The 17038-nt window shown below is 49.1% G+C and overlaps 1 protein-coding gene across 2 annotated transcripts in view; it reads left to right on the top strand.

Annotated features, from left to right (window-relative positions):
* The window catches only part of AUTS2 (activator of transcription and developmental regulator AUTS2), a 762438-nt gene that overhangs the window by 689961 nt on the left and 55439 nt on the right, over positions 1–17038 (top strand). For both annotated transcript variants that reach the window (XM_042025870.1, XM_042025871.1), the window contains exon 6: positions 4077–4125. In XM_042025870.1, coding sequence (XP_041881804.1) covers positions 4077–4125 — 49 coding nt within the window. The remainder of the gene's footprint in view (positions 1–4076; positions 4126–17038) is intronic.

Genomic DNA, 17038 nt, shown 5'->3' with positions numbered 1-17038 from the left:
GCGGAGCGGAGCCGGCGGCGAGAGGGGACCGGCCGGCGCCTGCAGCCGGGCCGGGAGGAGCGGAGCAGAGCGGAGCGGCCGCCCCTCGGGGATTACAGGCTTGCGAGGCTGTTTCGGCGGGGCCGGAGGAGCCGGGGCCGGGCCGCTGCCTCTCCCCCATGGAATTCACCTGAGCGCGGCCGCGACGGGAGGGACGGCGCCCGGCGGGAGCCCGCTTTGGCTCGGGAGAGGACGGGCATGACTTTTTAACCATAACAAAAACAATCACCCCCCCAAACACACCAGCAAACAGCGGAAGAGAACCCAAAAAGCCGCCCGGAGGAAGGGACGCGCAGCCGCCGGCGCTGGAGCCGCGGAGGGAGGGAGGAGGCGCCGCGGCCGCACCGCCCCGCACCGCCCCGCACCCGGAGGTGCCGCCGCTGCCCCCGGCCGCCGCCGCCGCACATGGTTTTCTTTGTCCTGCTGCCGCTCCAGTAGCGCCCGCTCCGTGCCCGCCGCGCACCCCGCACGCCGCGCTCCGCTCGCTGCTCCCGGGAACCATCTTGCAGGCGCGGGGAAGGGGTCGGCGGCCCGGGAAGGATGCCCGCCCGGCCGCCCGCGCGCCCGGCCCGCGGAGTTGGTTCCCCGCGGAGGATTAGTTGGGGTTTGGCCGCGGGACGCTGAGAGCCGCGCTGGATCGGAGTTGCCGCACACGCCCGCCCCTCCCGCACCGCCATGAGCCGCGGGCCGGCCGCCCCGCCGAGCCCCCGGACAGCAGGTAACCACCGGCGGGGGTCGGCCCGGCTCCTGCGGGGCCCCGCGGCGGGGGGGAGCGGCCGCCGGGCCCGGGCAGCCCGGGACGGGCCGGGGCGGAGGGAGCGGCGGGGCCGCGCTGGCTCCGCGGGCAGGTGCGGGGCCGGTGCAAGTGCCGCGGCGGGGCCGGGCCGTGCCAGCAGTGAGTCAGGCTGCGCTGTCTGGACAGGAAATATTTTAGTCATACATCCCCTCGAACGGCAGCACATTCCTTGGTGAGGGAAAAATACTCTTTAGGTCATTTTTTTCTATGTGGTTTGTTGGGGTTTTTTTCTTTAAGCCCAGGGATTGCTGACTTGTTTTATTTCGCGGTGAAAAGGATTAAGCTGCGCTTGGTAACAAGGGGATTTGTAAGGGAAAACGGCCAAAGTGCGAGGAAGGGAACTGTGTGTCACCAGCTCCGGCTCTGTGCAGGAGAAACCGAGGGGGCTCCTAGGGCAGAGCACCCCGGATAACCCGGTGCTGTCCCCAAATGTCACGGTGCCAGTAGACAGTGCTCATCAGCTGCTCAAGTAAGACCTGGGGAGATGGGGAGAAGAGAGTTGCACTTGGCTGGTGGAAGGGAAGGGAGAGCCGAGCCCCTCTCCGCCGCTGGAACATCCAGGTTTGGCCACATCGCACCCACCGTGCACATAAAGGCACTTTGTTGTCTGCGCGGATGCCTGTCAGTACAGAGCAGGGTTCCGCGCTGCCCAGCCACTGAATTTCATCTTTCTGGGGTAGTGCTGAGTTGTTGCGGGTTTTTAAATCAATTGGGCTTTTTGTTCCTTCAGTGTTGTTGCGTGATGTGACTGCCTAGCTGTGGAAAAATAATAGTTGCATGGAAATTGATACGCTGTGTGTCTGCTGGCAGAGATTGTGTTCGCCTCTGTATCACCGGTACTTCACCTTAATTGCTATTTTGTATTTAAATTCCAATTTTTAAGTAAGAAAATAGGCGAGCCAAGTTCATCTCACTGTTCCAGCCACCATTTGGGTTATTTTTATGGTATCGCAGGCAGTGGGGTTATTTCAAGTTGCACTTCCATTCGGTTGTGTGTGGTCAGTAATGCAAAATGAGCTTCGGTCTTGGACGAGCTTTGTCTTTGTAAAAGAATTCCTTTTTTAGATGTATGTTACATGGACAATCATCTGCCAGGTTGCTCCGGAGCGATCCTCGGGCAGGCTGCGTTTTGTTCGAGATGTGCCACTTCCAGGTGTCACAGCCCTGTTTGTGAGTGGTGTGTGTGATAGCACAGGAAAAGATTGCACCTGAAAAGCCATGGCTTAAAAGCAAGCTCTTGGTTTACGCTCGGCATTAGAGCAAACTTCTTAAAAGGATGTTTCCCTCTTTGTAGTGCTTGGAAAAATCAAGCGAATAGGAAGCGTGGAGCTTCCCTGTGCTGTTTTGTTTTGAAACAGTAAAATAAAGTAATAGCTGAAACTGTAGGAAGTTTGCTTGGTTTTTAATATTGGATTTTCTTTCTAAAAAGAACTGGTTCAGAGAGTTTTGACTTCAGAGGAAAGCTGCATTTGAGAAGACAATAACAGCTGAAATTCACTGGGAAAGATTATTTTTAAGCAGGCTGATTGACAAGGGTAGGAAAGTATTGAGCCTCTTGTTGGACTAATACTGGGCTGCTCTTTAAGGCACATGGCCTTCTTGATCTCTTCAATTTGTGCGTTATTCACATATTTTCATTAATTTAGAGAAAGTCGTCACTGAATAATAAATCCATCATTGGGTAATAAATCCAGTGTTTACAAGGTATTTAATTGAGATGAAATGCACCAGCTCAGCTTTCAAATGAGGCAGCAGTAATCTAGTAAAATCTGTCTAGAAGTCTGAAAAAGAATAAAGCTATTTTTAATAATTAATCATAGAAATCTTGTCTGTCACTAACTTGAGGGCAAACAAATTATTTCAGTGTATTCCTACATTGTGATGCGCAGTCTGAGCCGTGTCTACTCATTTATCAGGAGTTTCACATCCAAGTTTTTAGTGCAGTCTAGATAGTGAATGTTTGTGTTGATTGTCTAGTGATTTTTATCTGGTTTTGAATTGAGAAATTCCTTCCCTTTAACAAAAAATCCCCACAGCCCACTTCCCAACCAGCATTTTCAATTATTTTTCCTGAATCATGTAAGAAAACAGTTTCTAGGGAAGAATTAAAATCTTTCTCAAGTGTTGCATTTTAACCCTGTTTGCAGTGTTTTGTTACTGAGCACGTTTTCCCTGTGCTTTCCAAGAGCAGCCTGTCTCTCAGCGGGGCTGGATCCAGGCTCCAGTTCGGAATTGAACAGCTCTGGGCTTTTTGTGGGTGCAGAAGTGGGAGAAGTTTGAGCTGTAGCTGGCTCTGTGTGTGTTTGTGTGTGTGTGTGCCCAAACCCAGCAGCACACAGCTGGCACAAACTGAGTGTTTGGTGCTTGTGGGCTCGGGGTGTTCGTAAAATGAACGTTTGCAGTGTTCTCTTCCCCGGCTGGTTTGGTGCCGTTGGAATTTCTGAAAGGAGGAGATCAATGGTTTTGTGTGAAACTGAAATAAAGCTTTTTATATGGGTGGACAGCTGAGCTGGCACCCTGGCATAGAAACAGCCGGAATAGACAAGCTATTAACACAATATTAAGGGGAAAAACCTCTGTGGATAAAGGTGGCTTGATGGAAAATAAAAGGTTTATTAGTTTACACAGCGAGGTGTCAAGAATCAGTTATTCTGAGGAAGGCAAAGCTGATGTGGAAATACACACTGATCCTAAATACTGGCACACTCTTTATTTTTCAAAGAGTTTGCAACAGCAAATTATGAAATTACTAACCTAAGTTATCAACAGTGCTTTGAAGGTGGTAAAAATCGAATGTTCACACAGCAGGGATCTCAAAAATACTTTAAAAATTAATTAAGAAATCTGCAGTTCTGGAGGTTCCCGAGAATGGGCTGTCGGGTTCGAAATCATGACTTCTCCATCGCAAAAATCAATGTCGGAACGTATTGGATAATGGCAGTACAAAGATCCAGTGTCTGTGCAGCTAATGTTGAGGAAAAACCCCATTTCTTTATGAAATAGAATCTTTCCAAAGAAAAATCTGCACTGCAGGGCGGCGAAGCACAGCCAAACAGCACCACCTCATGGACACGGCCCCCGGAGCCGCCGCTGCCAGCGCTCCTGGTTTTGTCTCCTGATTTGTTTCCCTAAAATATACACACCTCTGCCTGTGCATAAATACACCGCCGTGCCTTTGGAAATCTATCACTGCTAGAAAATGTAACTTCTTTTTTTCTTTTTTTTTTTATTGGTCTTTCAGGCATCTGATGCCAGCTCTGAGAAACTGTTCAACGCTGTCACAAATAAAGGTAAGGCTGCAATTCACATCCCAAACAGATTTATTTTCTTTTTTTTCCCCCCACACGTTTCTTTTCATGGCAATTTCAATGGGAGATGAAGTGTAACTTGTCTTGCAGAAATGTCGCAATCAGCTTGTTAGTGCTTTTTATGTTTCTCTGGGTTTCAGACATGTTCTGTATGCTTGGTAATTGCTTTGCTTAATATAAAATATAGGCTTTAAATAATGCATTGCCTGCCAGGTCAGAATTAATTTAAATAACAATATTAGGGAATAGTTTATTTTACAAATGGCTTTAATTTAAGCTCATTTAAATAACTGTAAGAGTTTTCAAAATGTTTTAACTTGATTGTAACTCATCAGCTCCATGATAGACGTGGAATTATGAATAGCCAATTTGCACTGCTGACAGTAATAACCAGCCAACGTTTAGTATTCACAGGATAATAGTCATAAACCATGGCTTACTGTGCTGTGTGCTTTCTGTAGAGTTAATAAATGATAGAGAAGGCCACATTTAAATATTCAGTATCCCATTAATTTCTTCCAAACAGCAATCCAAAGACAGAGTGCCTAATGATATAACAGTACATTAAGGGAAGACTTGCCCTAAATCAGCGCCCGTGAGCTGCCGTGTGGAGCTGGGCCTGGAGCGCCGTTGTTAGAAAGGCTTTGGGGATCCTTTGGGTTTAATTCTCATTTTTGGTTTGGTTGGTGTTTTTGCAAGGAGGGTGGAGGGATCAGCTCCAGGCATGAGTTGCACAAACAAATATAATTCAAAGCCTTGAGAACGCGTCTGGTTTTTACCCCAGTGTCCTGCTTTTCTCTGGCAGCACATGGGCACTGCCTGGAAAAGGGTGAGCTTCTGGCTGTAAACCTGGGGTTTTATCTGGTGGGGGTTGGAAGACTCGAGCCAGTTTGCATTAGAAGAGGCAGATTTGACTCGCTTGAAATTCAGGTGTGTTTTGTTGGCCGGGTGTGGATTTGCTCAGTATTTGCCCTGGGTTTGGTTTGTTACTCCAGTGAGTCATTGCAGTGTTTCTCTGTGCCTTTTAATTCCACGAAGCTGTGGTGGTTAAACTGGGGACAGAATGTGACCCCGTTACCTTTGGGATTCCCATGCTGATCTGCTGCTGCTTCTGAAGGCTTCTGCTGCATATTGAATTATAGCTGGATTTAATTGCATTACGGATCCATAGTCCTGTTTTTCATGTATTAGCATCCTTTGGAAGTACAGTCTGGATTATTTCTGTGGTCTAACCAGGTTATCTCACTTGGCAAGCTGATTTATCCTTTGTGATTAATGGCATTTACGGGTTCCCCAGGCCCCTCCGGAGGCTGAGAATAGGTGGCACAGCCATTAGAAGGGAAGAGCTGCGTGTCTGGAGTGACCCCCGGCCCCCAAACTACATGTGACTGCATCTTTATTTTGCTAATTTGCTGTAAAAAGCTGTGGCCTTTGAGCAGCCCTTTCTTGGGGCTGGGCCAGGGCAGGAGAAGCCGGGCGGTGAATCCACATTCCTGGCGCAGGCCTGTAACCAGGGGGAGGGGCTCCTCTCCTCCCCGGGAGGTGACTGATGAAGAGTAGGCCCCTCTTCCTCTTCCTTTGGTTTTCTTTTTTGACTCAAACACATTTCCCACATTCTTATTGCTGTTTACTTACGGAGCTTGATTCGTGGCATCCCTTTGGATGTGAATACCCATGCTTGACAGGGAGCCTTTTCTTCCGAGGTACTTTTCTTTGGTGATTTAGTTCCCTTGAAAGGATTAGGGTTTCTTTGTGTAGCCTAAAATCAACATGGGCTTTTCGAAGCTTTGCTTGGGAAACCGTACACAAATAAGCTTTTTAGTTGATGGTAGATTATTCCTTTGCCCCTTATTTCCATCAAAATGGCATCTTTCTTTTCTCCTCCTGAGTTTCCCCTTAAAGCCATATGCTAATTCCTGTTGGTAACATGAATGACAAGGGAGGAATCAATGCAAATCCAGGTGCGGCCAAACTAGGCTGGCTGGTATTTTCTTTTTTTTTTTTTCCACCTCTTTTTTTTCTTTTTTTTTCCACTGGGAGAAAGAGATTAAGGGGAAGGAGAACAGAAAAAGCAGAGGGGACAGTTTTGTCAAAGGGATTAGCATTCAGACTACTAAATATCAGGAAAAGAAGCTCAGAAAAGCTCCCCTGTTTGGAGATAATGTCAGTAATTGCTGGCAGGCAGGTGCTGGGCTCTCTGCCGGTGCTGGGGCGCTGTTCTTGCTCTGAGTGCCAGCCCTGGGGAGCTGCCGAGTGCCCGGGGGCTGTCAGTTTGATATATTCCAAGTTCAAGTTCCCTCTCCACAGCTCAGGCTGTTTCCTTCCAAGCCAGCTCTTCCCCACTGCGTTGTCCACGGCTGCTTTTGCCAAAAGCAATAAAAGTCACTCGTAAGAAAGGTCAGATTTGCATTGGGTAAATCATGATGGAGCCTTCCAAGCTGCCAGGCTGGGAGGGCTGGGTAGGCTGACAGGGTCCGGCCCTCTGTGTCCGTGGCCACTCCTCTTGGATGTCCCACAACCACCCGTGGCTCACACACTGCTTGGGTTTTTCTTGCCTTTTTAAAAAATTTTATTTAGTGTTATTTATAACTGAAGTAGCAGAAATTACAGAAGTAATGAATTTATGGAGCAGGTACAAATCCCGAAGCAGTTTAGATCTCGTATATACATTTTGTCCCCTTTCTGTCATTTCGTTGTGGACTTCAAGGCTTAAGATGTGCTCAGGCTCAAGGAGTGATGGATTAGTGTGGATGTGTGATGTGGAACAGTGCCTCCCTCAGAAACACTAAGAATTTTAAAAATCTAGAGCCAAGTGAAATCCCCCCCCAACCAACCCTCTTTAGGAGAGCTGGTAAAACCCTTGAGGAGAAGTCTCTCAGCTCCCATTTGGGACTTGGCTGCCCTTGAGCTGAATGGGAAGGTGCACCCCTGAATCTAGAAGGGTCCTGTGAGCTTTTGGGGGCAGCCAGTGGATGTTGGGGTCCCTCAGGGCTGAGACTCATGTCAGAGTCGAGCAATGGAAAGGGCTATGGGGTTCCCCTGTCACCTCCCTACTGCCACCACTCCCAGAGGTCCCCAGCTCTCAGTGTGTCTGCAGCAGGGCTGGGAATTTGGGGGGATGGAGCTTGGTCCCCAGAGCAGGAGGTTCTGTAGCTGCCACTGAATGAGTGCTCCCTGGTCGTGAATCAGAGCCCTGCACTCCACGGCTCTGGCAAGAACACCTTGTAGTGCTTAAATTATCCCAGGAGGTGGTTCCCATGGGAATCCAGGTGGCTGTGCTGGGAGGTGAGCACCCAAGGGTCTGGGCCCTTGGTAATACTTGACAAAGGAGCTGTCAGTGTCTGAATAAATGAGTTGGAGCAGAGCTGGCAGAGGAGAGCATCCCCCGCCTGCAGCTCCTGCTCTCCCTCCCTCGCTCCCTGCGGGATGGCCCTTCCAGTTTGGGATTGCTGCTTGTAGTCTGTGTGTCTTTGAAGGAACAGAACTGCCCCTCACCCTGTGAGAGTTTCACCTCAGCACCATTAATCCCAGCCAAAGTACAGGGTTTGTTCATGAATTTTTGCAACATGACTTCTCAGCGTAATTAAATTCCATTATCTCTCAATAATTTAAATACACACATCTGAAGCTGCAGAGCAGGCAGCTCCTACTACAACTGTGTGCTTCATTTATGTTAACTCCCTCCTACGTACCCTTGGAAAACAGCTTTTCCTGAAGGGAGAAATGAGTCCCAAAGTGGTGAAGTTTTCATTTGTGCCGTATATTGAAGTTTGCCTTTGATCAGAAGCACAATTGGGCTGTTAGAGCTTTTTATGTTCAAATTGTTTACAGGATGTTCATGTAAACTTTATGAATCCTTCTGCTGCGTGGCACCACCAGCTGTCAGGGAAATATTTATACTCTCAGCTGGAGGTAGATCAAGGCATCTGGGTTAGGAGGCTTCACTGGTGGCTGCAATACCAGTCAGATCAAGCCCTGGCTTTTTAGGTTGCTCTGCAGCAATATCCTGCCCTAGAAAAAACAGGCGTGTTGTTGTTTCTCCCCTTGGCTGTCTGTGGTGAAGCATTTCTTGAGGATCCTCTACAACATCTGTTGCTGTAAACAAGCAGGGAGCTAAAGCTGGCAATTCCTTCCCTGCTGATCCATTCACAGGAGATCCTTGGCTGTGGAGAGGTGCTCTCACTCTTAAGTAAACCATCCCCACGGCATCTCGAGTTGGATGTAAGTGGATCCAGTGCTACGCAGGCAGCACATGTGCAGTGTTACCATGGTTGGTGTGCCAGGGGACTGGCTGGGGCTGCCTCCCTCCTGTCCAGGGTCTGGAGGAATCCACAGAACATCCTCACTCACTTGGGGTGTGTTCTCAGCCTCGCTTGCAGTCTGTGGGGTGGCTGCTGTGTGGATGTTGGCCCTCCCTGCTGCCTCTTCTCACTGAAATGCCTCTTCCTTCCTTGCTCTCGGAGCTCTGGAGCAATCCCAGCACTGCAGGGAACCGGCCCCAGGCCAGCAGGCTCAGGGACTGCTGAATCACCCCAGATGTCTGCTTTTGTGGCAGTTCCGATGGCTCACCCCAACAAGTGACACCCTGGCAGTGGTGTCCCCTCGCCTTTCCGGCGGAGGCTTCCCTGGTGGCTTTGAATCACTGGTTTGCTGGTGTTTGGTGGCTTTCAAATGGCCTTTCAGTATTTTCCATGTGGAAGTTCAGTGTCTCATTAGGGAGAGGCTGAGCACTGGGAAAAGCTGTGGGTTTGGAGAGCCCGGGTTTCTGGTACCCCTGAGTTAGATTAGAGGAGCTGCTGGGTCACTTCACTCTGACTTCCGAGTGAAGCAGACAAAAAGGTCGATAAATGTCTTGAGATGGTGCTTTGTTCTGCTGCACAAAAGAGCAGGGCAGCTATTCCTGTGCCAGGGAGGCTTTATCTGAGCAAGGAATTTGTTCATAGCATCCTTTATGGCTACATCTCCTAAGCACAAACCACCCCTCTCCAGTCCTATCCCTTCCATGCCCTCTCCTCTATATCCTGGTGGTTTTTTGGCTGGACCATGGCTGCCAGCTGAGCTATGGGGTGCCAGAGCTGTGGGGTCTCAGTGCTGGGAGGTGCCAGAGCTGTGGGGTCCCAGTGCTGCTCTGTAGCTGCAGGAAAAGGTCACTGGATAATGTGATGTGCCCAGAGGAGCAGGTCAAAGTTCAAAGTAGCCTCTTCCAAAACATTTCAGATTCTTAAATCATTAAACTTACAAAACAGGAGCCTTTCAAGGCTTCACTGGTAACTTTGAAGTCAGTAATTCAAAACAAAAACAGAAAGCAGCCAGCATGGCTGAAGGCATTGGCTTTTCTTGACCAAAACAGCAGAGGGAGAAGTTGGAAGTGTTGTTTTGGGCATCTCTGCCCCTTTGGGCTGGTATCAAGTACCCTTTGCAGTCAGTTGGTGATCACGTGCCCCCAAGAGTTCATTTAAGGCTGTGGATTTTTTTAAAGTCAAGCTATTCCAGGCTAGGGAGCAAAATGGCAATATTTACCAGCACAATTGTATCTAATATGGAGGGAATATTTGTTTTGTAGATGAGCCTCCATTTGATTTTTCTCAAGAAAGATGTCAGTGTTGGGCTGTAAAATTGTGCTAACTGGCTCAAAATAATGAGGAAAAATTTTTGGGCTAGGAGTGTTTTGGTGACAGAGATTCTGCCTTGCCATACTTGTGGCTGGGGGAGTCCAGGCTGGAGGCTGCTGTGAGATCTGGTAAACGGAGCATCCTGCAGACCTCCCCTATCTGGTCTGCTGTTAGTCTCTCCCTTGTAATAAAATGTTATTTTCTCTGAAAATGTATGTTTATTTAACTAGGTCTCTTTTTGCTTCACAATCTGGATTCTATTCAGTCAGTTACCACTCCAATTAACTAACAATTATTTAACTTTAACAGTAATTACAGACGCCAGTTAAGCGCCTACAGATGTCAACTGTTAGCTTTGTACCTAATCACTCAATGAAATGGAGAAAGTTCAACAAACATCAATTAGCCAAGCAATTAGTATGAGGTAGGAAAGAGCATGTTATCGTGTGTGAGCTGATTCAATTTATTTTATTTTGTCAGTAAAACACACACAGGCAGACAAGCAGCAATAAGTTGTTCAGATTAGATAAAGCTGTATTGTTTTGCTGCTTATACAAGATTTTTTTTCCCCCCTCCTGTTCTCTCCCTTGCATAGCTTCAATGTGCTTTGCCAGGCGTTTGTTATCTTATCAAATGCATTTCATTTGCACTGGAAAAGCACAGCAGTGTCACAGTGGAGGGGCCACGTTTGCATCAGGTGTGCACCAGCAGGGTGTCACCTGAGCAGAGCCACTCCTGCCACCAGGCTCAGCCTGGGAGTGGGTTCAACCCGGGTTTAACCCAGGAGTTAAGCCAAGGACAGCACACAATGGATCTGTGGTTGTAGATAACGCTGGACAACGTGAGTTCCTTCACTGGATTTGTCATTTAGTGTTGGTACTGGATGGACTCTGGTTCCACAACCCCTTGCTTGGGTTGTAGGAGGACCAAAGGGGTCTCTCCAAGCCTGTGGGAGCACACAGGGCCCAGCTTTCCCAGCTGGAGGGAGGGAACAGCCAGCACAGGGCGTTCCCAGAATGTGCCACTGTCAGCCCCAGCCCTTGTGGTGCCTCCAGCAGCACCATGGAACATTGTGGGGCATTGTGTGCCCTGCGTGGCTCGAGGATAAAATAAGAAAAGGAGAAGCAGTGGGCCATAAATTAACTTCACCTTCAGAGATAAGTGGTTGATTCCCAGCCACCATCCAAGTTGCACCACCGGCCTCTCTCTTCTAAGATGGTTTGAAGTCAGGAGAGCTGTGCAGAGCATGCTCAGGGTGTGGCTATGGGGTGCTTGGGGCATGGCTGTGGGGTACACAGCTTGCCCAGGCTTCCCAAACACCAAGCTGTGTCACCAACCCTCTAGGTCACCTCCTGAGCCCTTCTGCTGTAGGATCTCCTGCCTCCTCACTTGGCACAACTACCCAGCCTGAGCAAGGGCTGTTAGACAGATACTGTTAGTTTTTTTTAAAAAAGCACCCCAAAATATCCCACATCCTACAGTCTTGACACTCTGGATGTCAGTAGGAGTTTTGCAGAGATGTATATATGAAGTGTGGGGTTTTTTTTTCCTTTGTTGTTTTTTTAATAAAGTCTTAAAAAGCTCTTAAAACCAAAGCAAAGAGGCTTTTTTTTTTCTTCCAGTTCTCAGCTGTCCCCCAGACAAGAATGCCTTTTGCCTTCAAAAAGGTTGAACAGGGTTTGGAGCAGCCAGGTCGGGTGGAAGTGTCGCTGTCCACAGCAGGGATGGAATGGGATGAGCTTTAAGGTCCCGTCCAGCCCAAACCGTTCCATGATTAATCACCACCCTGACATATTTTAAATGTTTCTCCACATAAAATGATCCCACAAAGTCAGATGTTATTTTATCATGCAGACTGCCCACAAAAGCCCATGAAGTTCTGTGAATTAGTCGTTGTTTTCCAAAGTGTGGGAATAGGAATGGAGAACCACAGGCAGATCTCACTGTTGCTTTCCAAAATCTCAGCTTTTTTTTTTTTTCCTAGAAAAACACAGAGTCTGAACATGTGAAGAAACTCTTCAATGTATGACCTGAGTGCAATAATATTTGTCTGAGTAGGCAGAAAAACTGAAACTAAGCTTCCCAGTGAGAGCTGCCACGTTCCTTCTGGTGGCAAAGAAGGCTTTGTGAGGGATGAGACTTTAATCTAGTGAATTTTTGGCTTTCTCAGGGCTCAGTGCAGATTATCCAAAGGAAAAGGCAGGGCCTGGTTATGAAGGGATGCTGTGAGTCTCAGAGAAGGGGTTGTGAGAGGGCATTTCTGGGCTCAGGGGGCAGAATAAACAGAGCCTGCTTTGTCCTGGTTTAGGCTTCAGCTCAGTGTTGTGCTTCCTTGCTCCACTGCCTTCAAACACTTGTTAACACCCAGCATTTACTTGAGTGCTCTGCTGGATGAGAGCCACAGGAATAAATCCTGGGACACCCTGGGCACTCTCAGCCACCCAGGATCACTGAGCTTTCCTTTTTTCCTGTCCCTACTGGACCTTGGTGAATGAGGAGGACTCAGGCTCATTTTGCTGTCCCTGTCCCCAGCAGGTCCCATCCTTTTTCCCCACATGGGTGCTGCCCTGGCTTTGGGCACCAAAGTTGGGCAGTGTGAGCTGAGTGATTTCTCACCAGAAACCCAAACACAGCAAAAAAAAAAAAAAAAGGATGATTTTGCAGCTGAGTTGCTCAAGTGCAAGATGGGGTGGGAGGAGGCAGAGCCTGGGCAAGGGCAGAGGGGCTGACCCTGCCAAAGTGCTGGAGGACCAGCCCAGGATCAGGACAGGGCTTCAGCTGCCATCACCACTTGTCCTGGTGTTGTCCAAGGCATCCAGTTATTCAGTGTAACGGGAGCTGTTTTCCGAGCTGGATGTGACTGGCTGAGAGAGGCCTCAAGTGTGTCTGAAAGGGCCTTGCGCAGTGTTCAAGTGCTTTAAAAAAGCCAATATCAGTGTGTACTTAAAAAGTGGCAAACAGAGGAGCAGATAAACTGAGTGAAGTGCCCTTCAGAGCAGTTAATGGCCTCAGCTTACACGTGCTGGGAGAGCGAGGTGGGAGCTGGGAGGGGGCTCCTTCTGTGACTGTCACAGAATTGTGACATCACAGGATGGTTTGGGTTGGAAGGAACCTTAAACCTCATCCAGTGCCACCCCTGCCATGGGCAGGGACACCTTCCACTGTCCCAGGCTGCTCCCAGCCCCAATGTCCAGCCTGGCCTTGGGCACTGCCAGGGATGCAGGGGCAGCCCCAGCTGCTCTGGGCACCCTGTGCCAGGGCCTCCCCACCCCCAGTCAAGAATTTCCAAGCCAAAAATGTTGTTGCCAAGAAACCTTTTTCTTTTCTTTTTTTTTTTTTTTTTGGAGCTGAAGACCTCAACTTGCTAAAGACTCTTCAGAGTTGGGCCAGGAGAGAGTTGAAAAGTCCAGCAGCACAAGATTCAAACTCTGTCAGAGCTGGAGTCTGTGTTAATGCAGCAGGATTTCTGCTGGCACTTGAAATCCTGGCTCAAGGCACACTCACAGCTTGCCCTGACCTCTCCAGAGCCACCTGATTTATTCCAATCTCCTGTTCACAGTCAGAGGAGCTCCCCAACCTCCTGTTCCCCCCTCACCGGCAGTGATTCAAAAGTCCTGCACAGCATGGGCCAAACCACCTTCTCCCCCAGCCTCTGTGGGAACCTTTCTGTGGGTCACTTTGTACTCTGAGGGTCCTTCACAAACATTGTGGGGTCTGGAGGCTTGGGGGATGGGGAGAATGGGAACCACCTGGGCCAGCTCAAGCTTTGGTGAGGGAGATGGGGAAGAACCTGGGGAGAGGGATGAGATGAAAGTGCTGCTGAGCTCCCACAGCCATTTGCTGTAGTTTCCAACTATTTCAGGTTAGTGGGCACTTTTGGAAGTTGGAGGCAAAGGAATTTGAGTGGTTTGTAATAGAAAACAGCTGCTGCAGAGCAGGCTGGGTTCTAAGGAAAAACGACTCCATGGAAATGGGTCTGCCCAGTAATAAAGCCACAAATAAATACTTAGTTCATTTGCTAGGCTGTTGGTCCCAGGAGCACTGAAACTTCATTTGTTAAGAGAAGCAGCGTTTAGAAATCAAAAGCAGATGAGCAAGGCCCTGGTTTTGCTGCTGCTGGCTGGGTTCTTTGCCAGGGGTTGTATGCCTGGGGCCTGTGCAGCTTTCAGCGGGTGTGGGAGCTGCCTGGGGACCTCAGCACCAGTTTGTTCTGTCCTTTGATAACAACTGTTGGGTTTTTTTCTTTTCTCCTTGCCTGTGTTGCTGAGATAAATGATTATTAAGATCTGACTTTGGCAGTTTTTCAGTGCCAGGCAGGACCTGCTGCCCCTGGGGAGCGGGGGGAAGCTGTGCCAGGAGCACAGTGCCGGCTGTGGATCTCAGCCTCAGGGGCGGGTCAGCTTTGGAACTTCAAAACCAGCCCTCCTGGCACCCTGGGGCAGCATAAAGAGACTGTTGTCATTAAGGGAATTGCTCTCCCAAGCTGGATGATCCTCCAGTGTTTGGTTAGGGAGGCAAGGAGACACCTCAGGCTGTGAGGGATGGAAAGTCTGATGCTGAGTTTCTGATGCTTCCCGAGAGAGGACTGCTGGAATCTTTCCTCTTCCATCTTACTGCATCTGAGAGATGTTCTTTAGGTACTGTTCTTCAGGTTCTCCTGATGATCTTCCTGAGGTCTGAACAGGTCCCATGTAGTTTTCATATGGAAGAAATGAGGTGAACTCCTGAGCTCTCACCTCACCTCTTTGTCAGGAGAGGCAGAGGAATGATCTTGGTCTTCGTTCTGGTCTTCATTCATTGCCAGAAGTTCAGCCTTGTGTTTCTAACTCCCAGTCAAGTGGGTGTTGATGGGAAGGTGAGGGTTGTTGTTGTATGAATACACAGCCTCCAGAGGCTTTGGGATCTGGGAAAGATTTACCATGTGGGTGGAAAGATGGAAAGCAGTCAGGGTTTTGGAAGGAGCAGCGTGGAAGGGTTGTGCCAGGTTCTCTGAACACATTCAGGGACGAGGGCGTGCTCAGGAGCAATCCTAGCACACCAGGTTCAGCCTCTTTCACCATGCCAAGAGAAATCCCATGGCTGCATCAGACGCATTTAAAGCAGACCACTCCAGCCAAGTCATTTTGAAGACGTGGCTCTCGAGCAGCCAGCTCATTACAACCCAGTTCATACCTGAACAGTCGTGTCTGGCTGCAGACAGGGTGAGCAACCCTCGGAATACACCAGCAATTGCCTGTCAGAGGGATGAGTTCACACTGGCACTGGGGATGTCCCTGGGCCTGTGGTGCTGCTCCCTGTGCAGCAGGAGAGGTGTCCTGTCATCTACAGCCAGCCCTCAGCCACAGACATAAGCAGACAGGTCCCTGTGACCTGCTCAGTCCAGGCTCCAAGAGAAATCATAACCTTTGGGTGCAGAACCTCATCCTTGACCACTTAAAGGGTAAAGCAACAGTGACTGGCTGGATGGATTGAATTAGAAAACTCTTGTTTCTGTGTTGCAAAGGTCATTTTTCTTGTCTAACAGCTTTTTTTCCATGCTGTGGTCAGTGTTCCTTCCTAAAACTTGGCTGTTGTACCTGCTCTTGTATTTTGCCAGTGGTTTCTCTGGATATGTTACGCCCAAATTAGTGACCTGTGAATTTGCACTTGGAGGGTGCTTAGCTTACAGAGTGTTTTCCTGTAGGTGTATCTGCATAAATACTTTACAAAAATAAATATCTTCTTAAAGTGACCCTCTGGAGGTGTCCAAGGCCAGGCTGGATGGGGCTTGGAGCACCCTGAGACAGTGGAAGGTCTCCCAGGGAAGGGGGGTTGGAATGAGATGAGCTTTGAGGTTGTTTCCAACCCAAACCATTCCACGATTCTGTGATTCTTTAAAAGACCGTGGCCCAATGCTGCCAGGTGCTCAGGTGCTGTATGCACTTCCTGTGATGCAGACAGGATGTGATGTCGAGTTTGAGTAGATAAAGCCCAGTTTGATCAGTCAGCCAGGTCAGAAGCACTCCCCACAGCGTGACCAGCACGATGGTCTGAGGGTGTCCTCTGCAGAGCCCAGGGCTGTGCAGGGTCAGGCGTGTTTGGGGGCACTGTGGGTGTGACACGGTTCCCTGACCAGTCCCATGGACACCCACAGAGCAGGAGAGAGGACTTGTGCCCTACCCTCGTGCTCCTCAGGTCACTCCATGCCTTCGGCATCCTGTGAGCTGCCTCGTGGGGTGATGAGTCTCGACTGAGCTGTTTTTCCATCGGCTTCTGTGTCTGCTCTCTGTATCTGATGCTGACTCTCACTCTGAAGTTATCACTCCACAGACCACCTTTGGCCCTGTTTGCACAGCCCCTCGCTCTGCACACCAGGCCCACAGCCAGGACTTGTGGGAATCACTGTAATACAATTAAATGGTGATAACAATCATCTGGCAAGCTGCTGCACTTGTCTGGAAAGGGCTGGGCAATGTGTGCATGTGGGACAAGTCTGTGCATCTTTTGAATTAATAAAAAAATTAAGCTTGTTGACAATCCAGCCTGCAGTAAATTAACACCTTGCTTAAATAGTTAGCTGACAACTTGAGGGAGGGGGGTGGCGTTTCAGTACTTAAGCTGGTGTTCTCTGTCTTCACATGCCCTGTCCAGCATCTCCTCTTGCTCAAATAACCTAATTGCTCTCCAGCCTTTCAACAGTACATCAGCTCTGTGCCTTGCTGCCAAGGTGGTTGTTCACCTCAAGGCCTCGTTATGTTTTGCCACTATATCAAGGGCCAAAAATAACTTGACAGTATCTGCTCAATACGCTGGTCTGTCAGGGACAAGCAAATAACGGGGTGAAGCAAACCCTAAGCACAGCGAGCTGCCACAGCCTGCTGTGTGCACAGCCCCTGGTGACACCAGCCACCACGCTTCAGAGAGTGCTGGGACACAGGGGACAGCTTGGGGATGGCGTGTGCATGATCTCCTCAGCAGCCCAGGACAAGTCATTGCCATTTTCCTGCAGGTAAAGGGCTGGCAACTTGGAACGAAGGCTTAACAAAGGCATTTGAAGAAATAATAATTAAAAAACAATGGCACTCACACACTGTCACTGAGGGGGTCTGTGGGTGTGCCAGGAAGTGATGTCTTCACCTTTTAGTCTGATATTACAATTAATTTAAAGTTGACTGCTGTGCATACTTAAAAATTAGATTAGCCAGTAACTTGTCTCTGATGATGGTTTTGATTGCTCTGGCAGTTTACACAAAAGCAGTGAAACCTCTTTTCTTTGGACGTGTTATTGTGTCCTGAGAAGGCAG

Source organism: Corvus kubaryi, unplaced genomic scaffold (genome assembly GCF_017639235.1).
Source record: "Corvus kubaryi isolate FWS band 111438036 unplaced genomic scaffold, C.kubaryi_AGA036_p1.0 37284, whole genome shotgun sequence".
NCBI lineage: Eukaryota > Metazoa > Chordata > Aves > Passeriformes > Corvidae > Corvus > Corvus kubaryi.
This window is presented reverse-complemented; position numbering and strand designations above follow the sequence as displayed.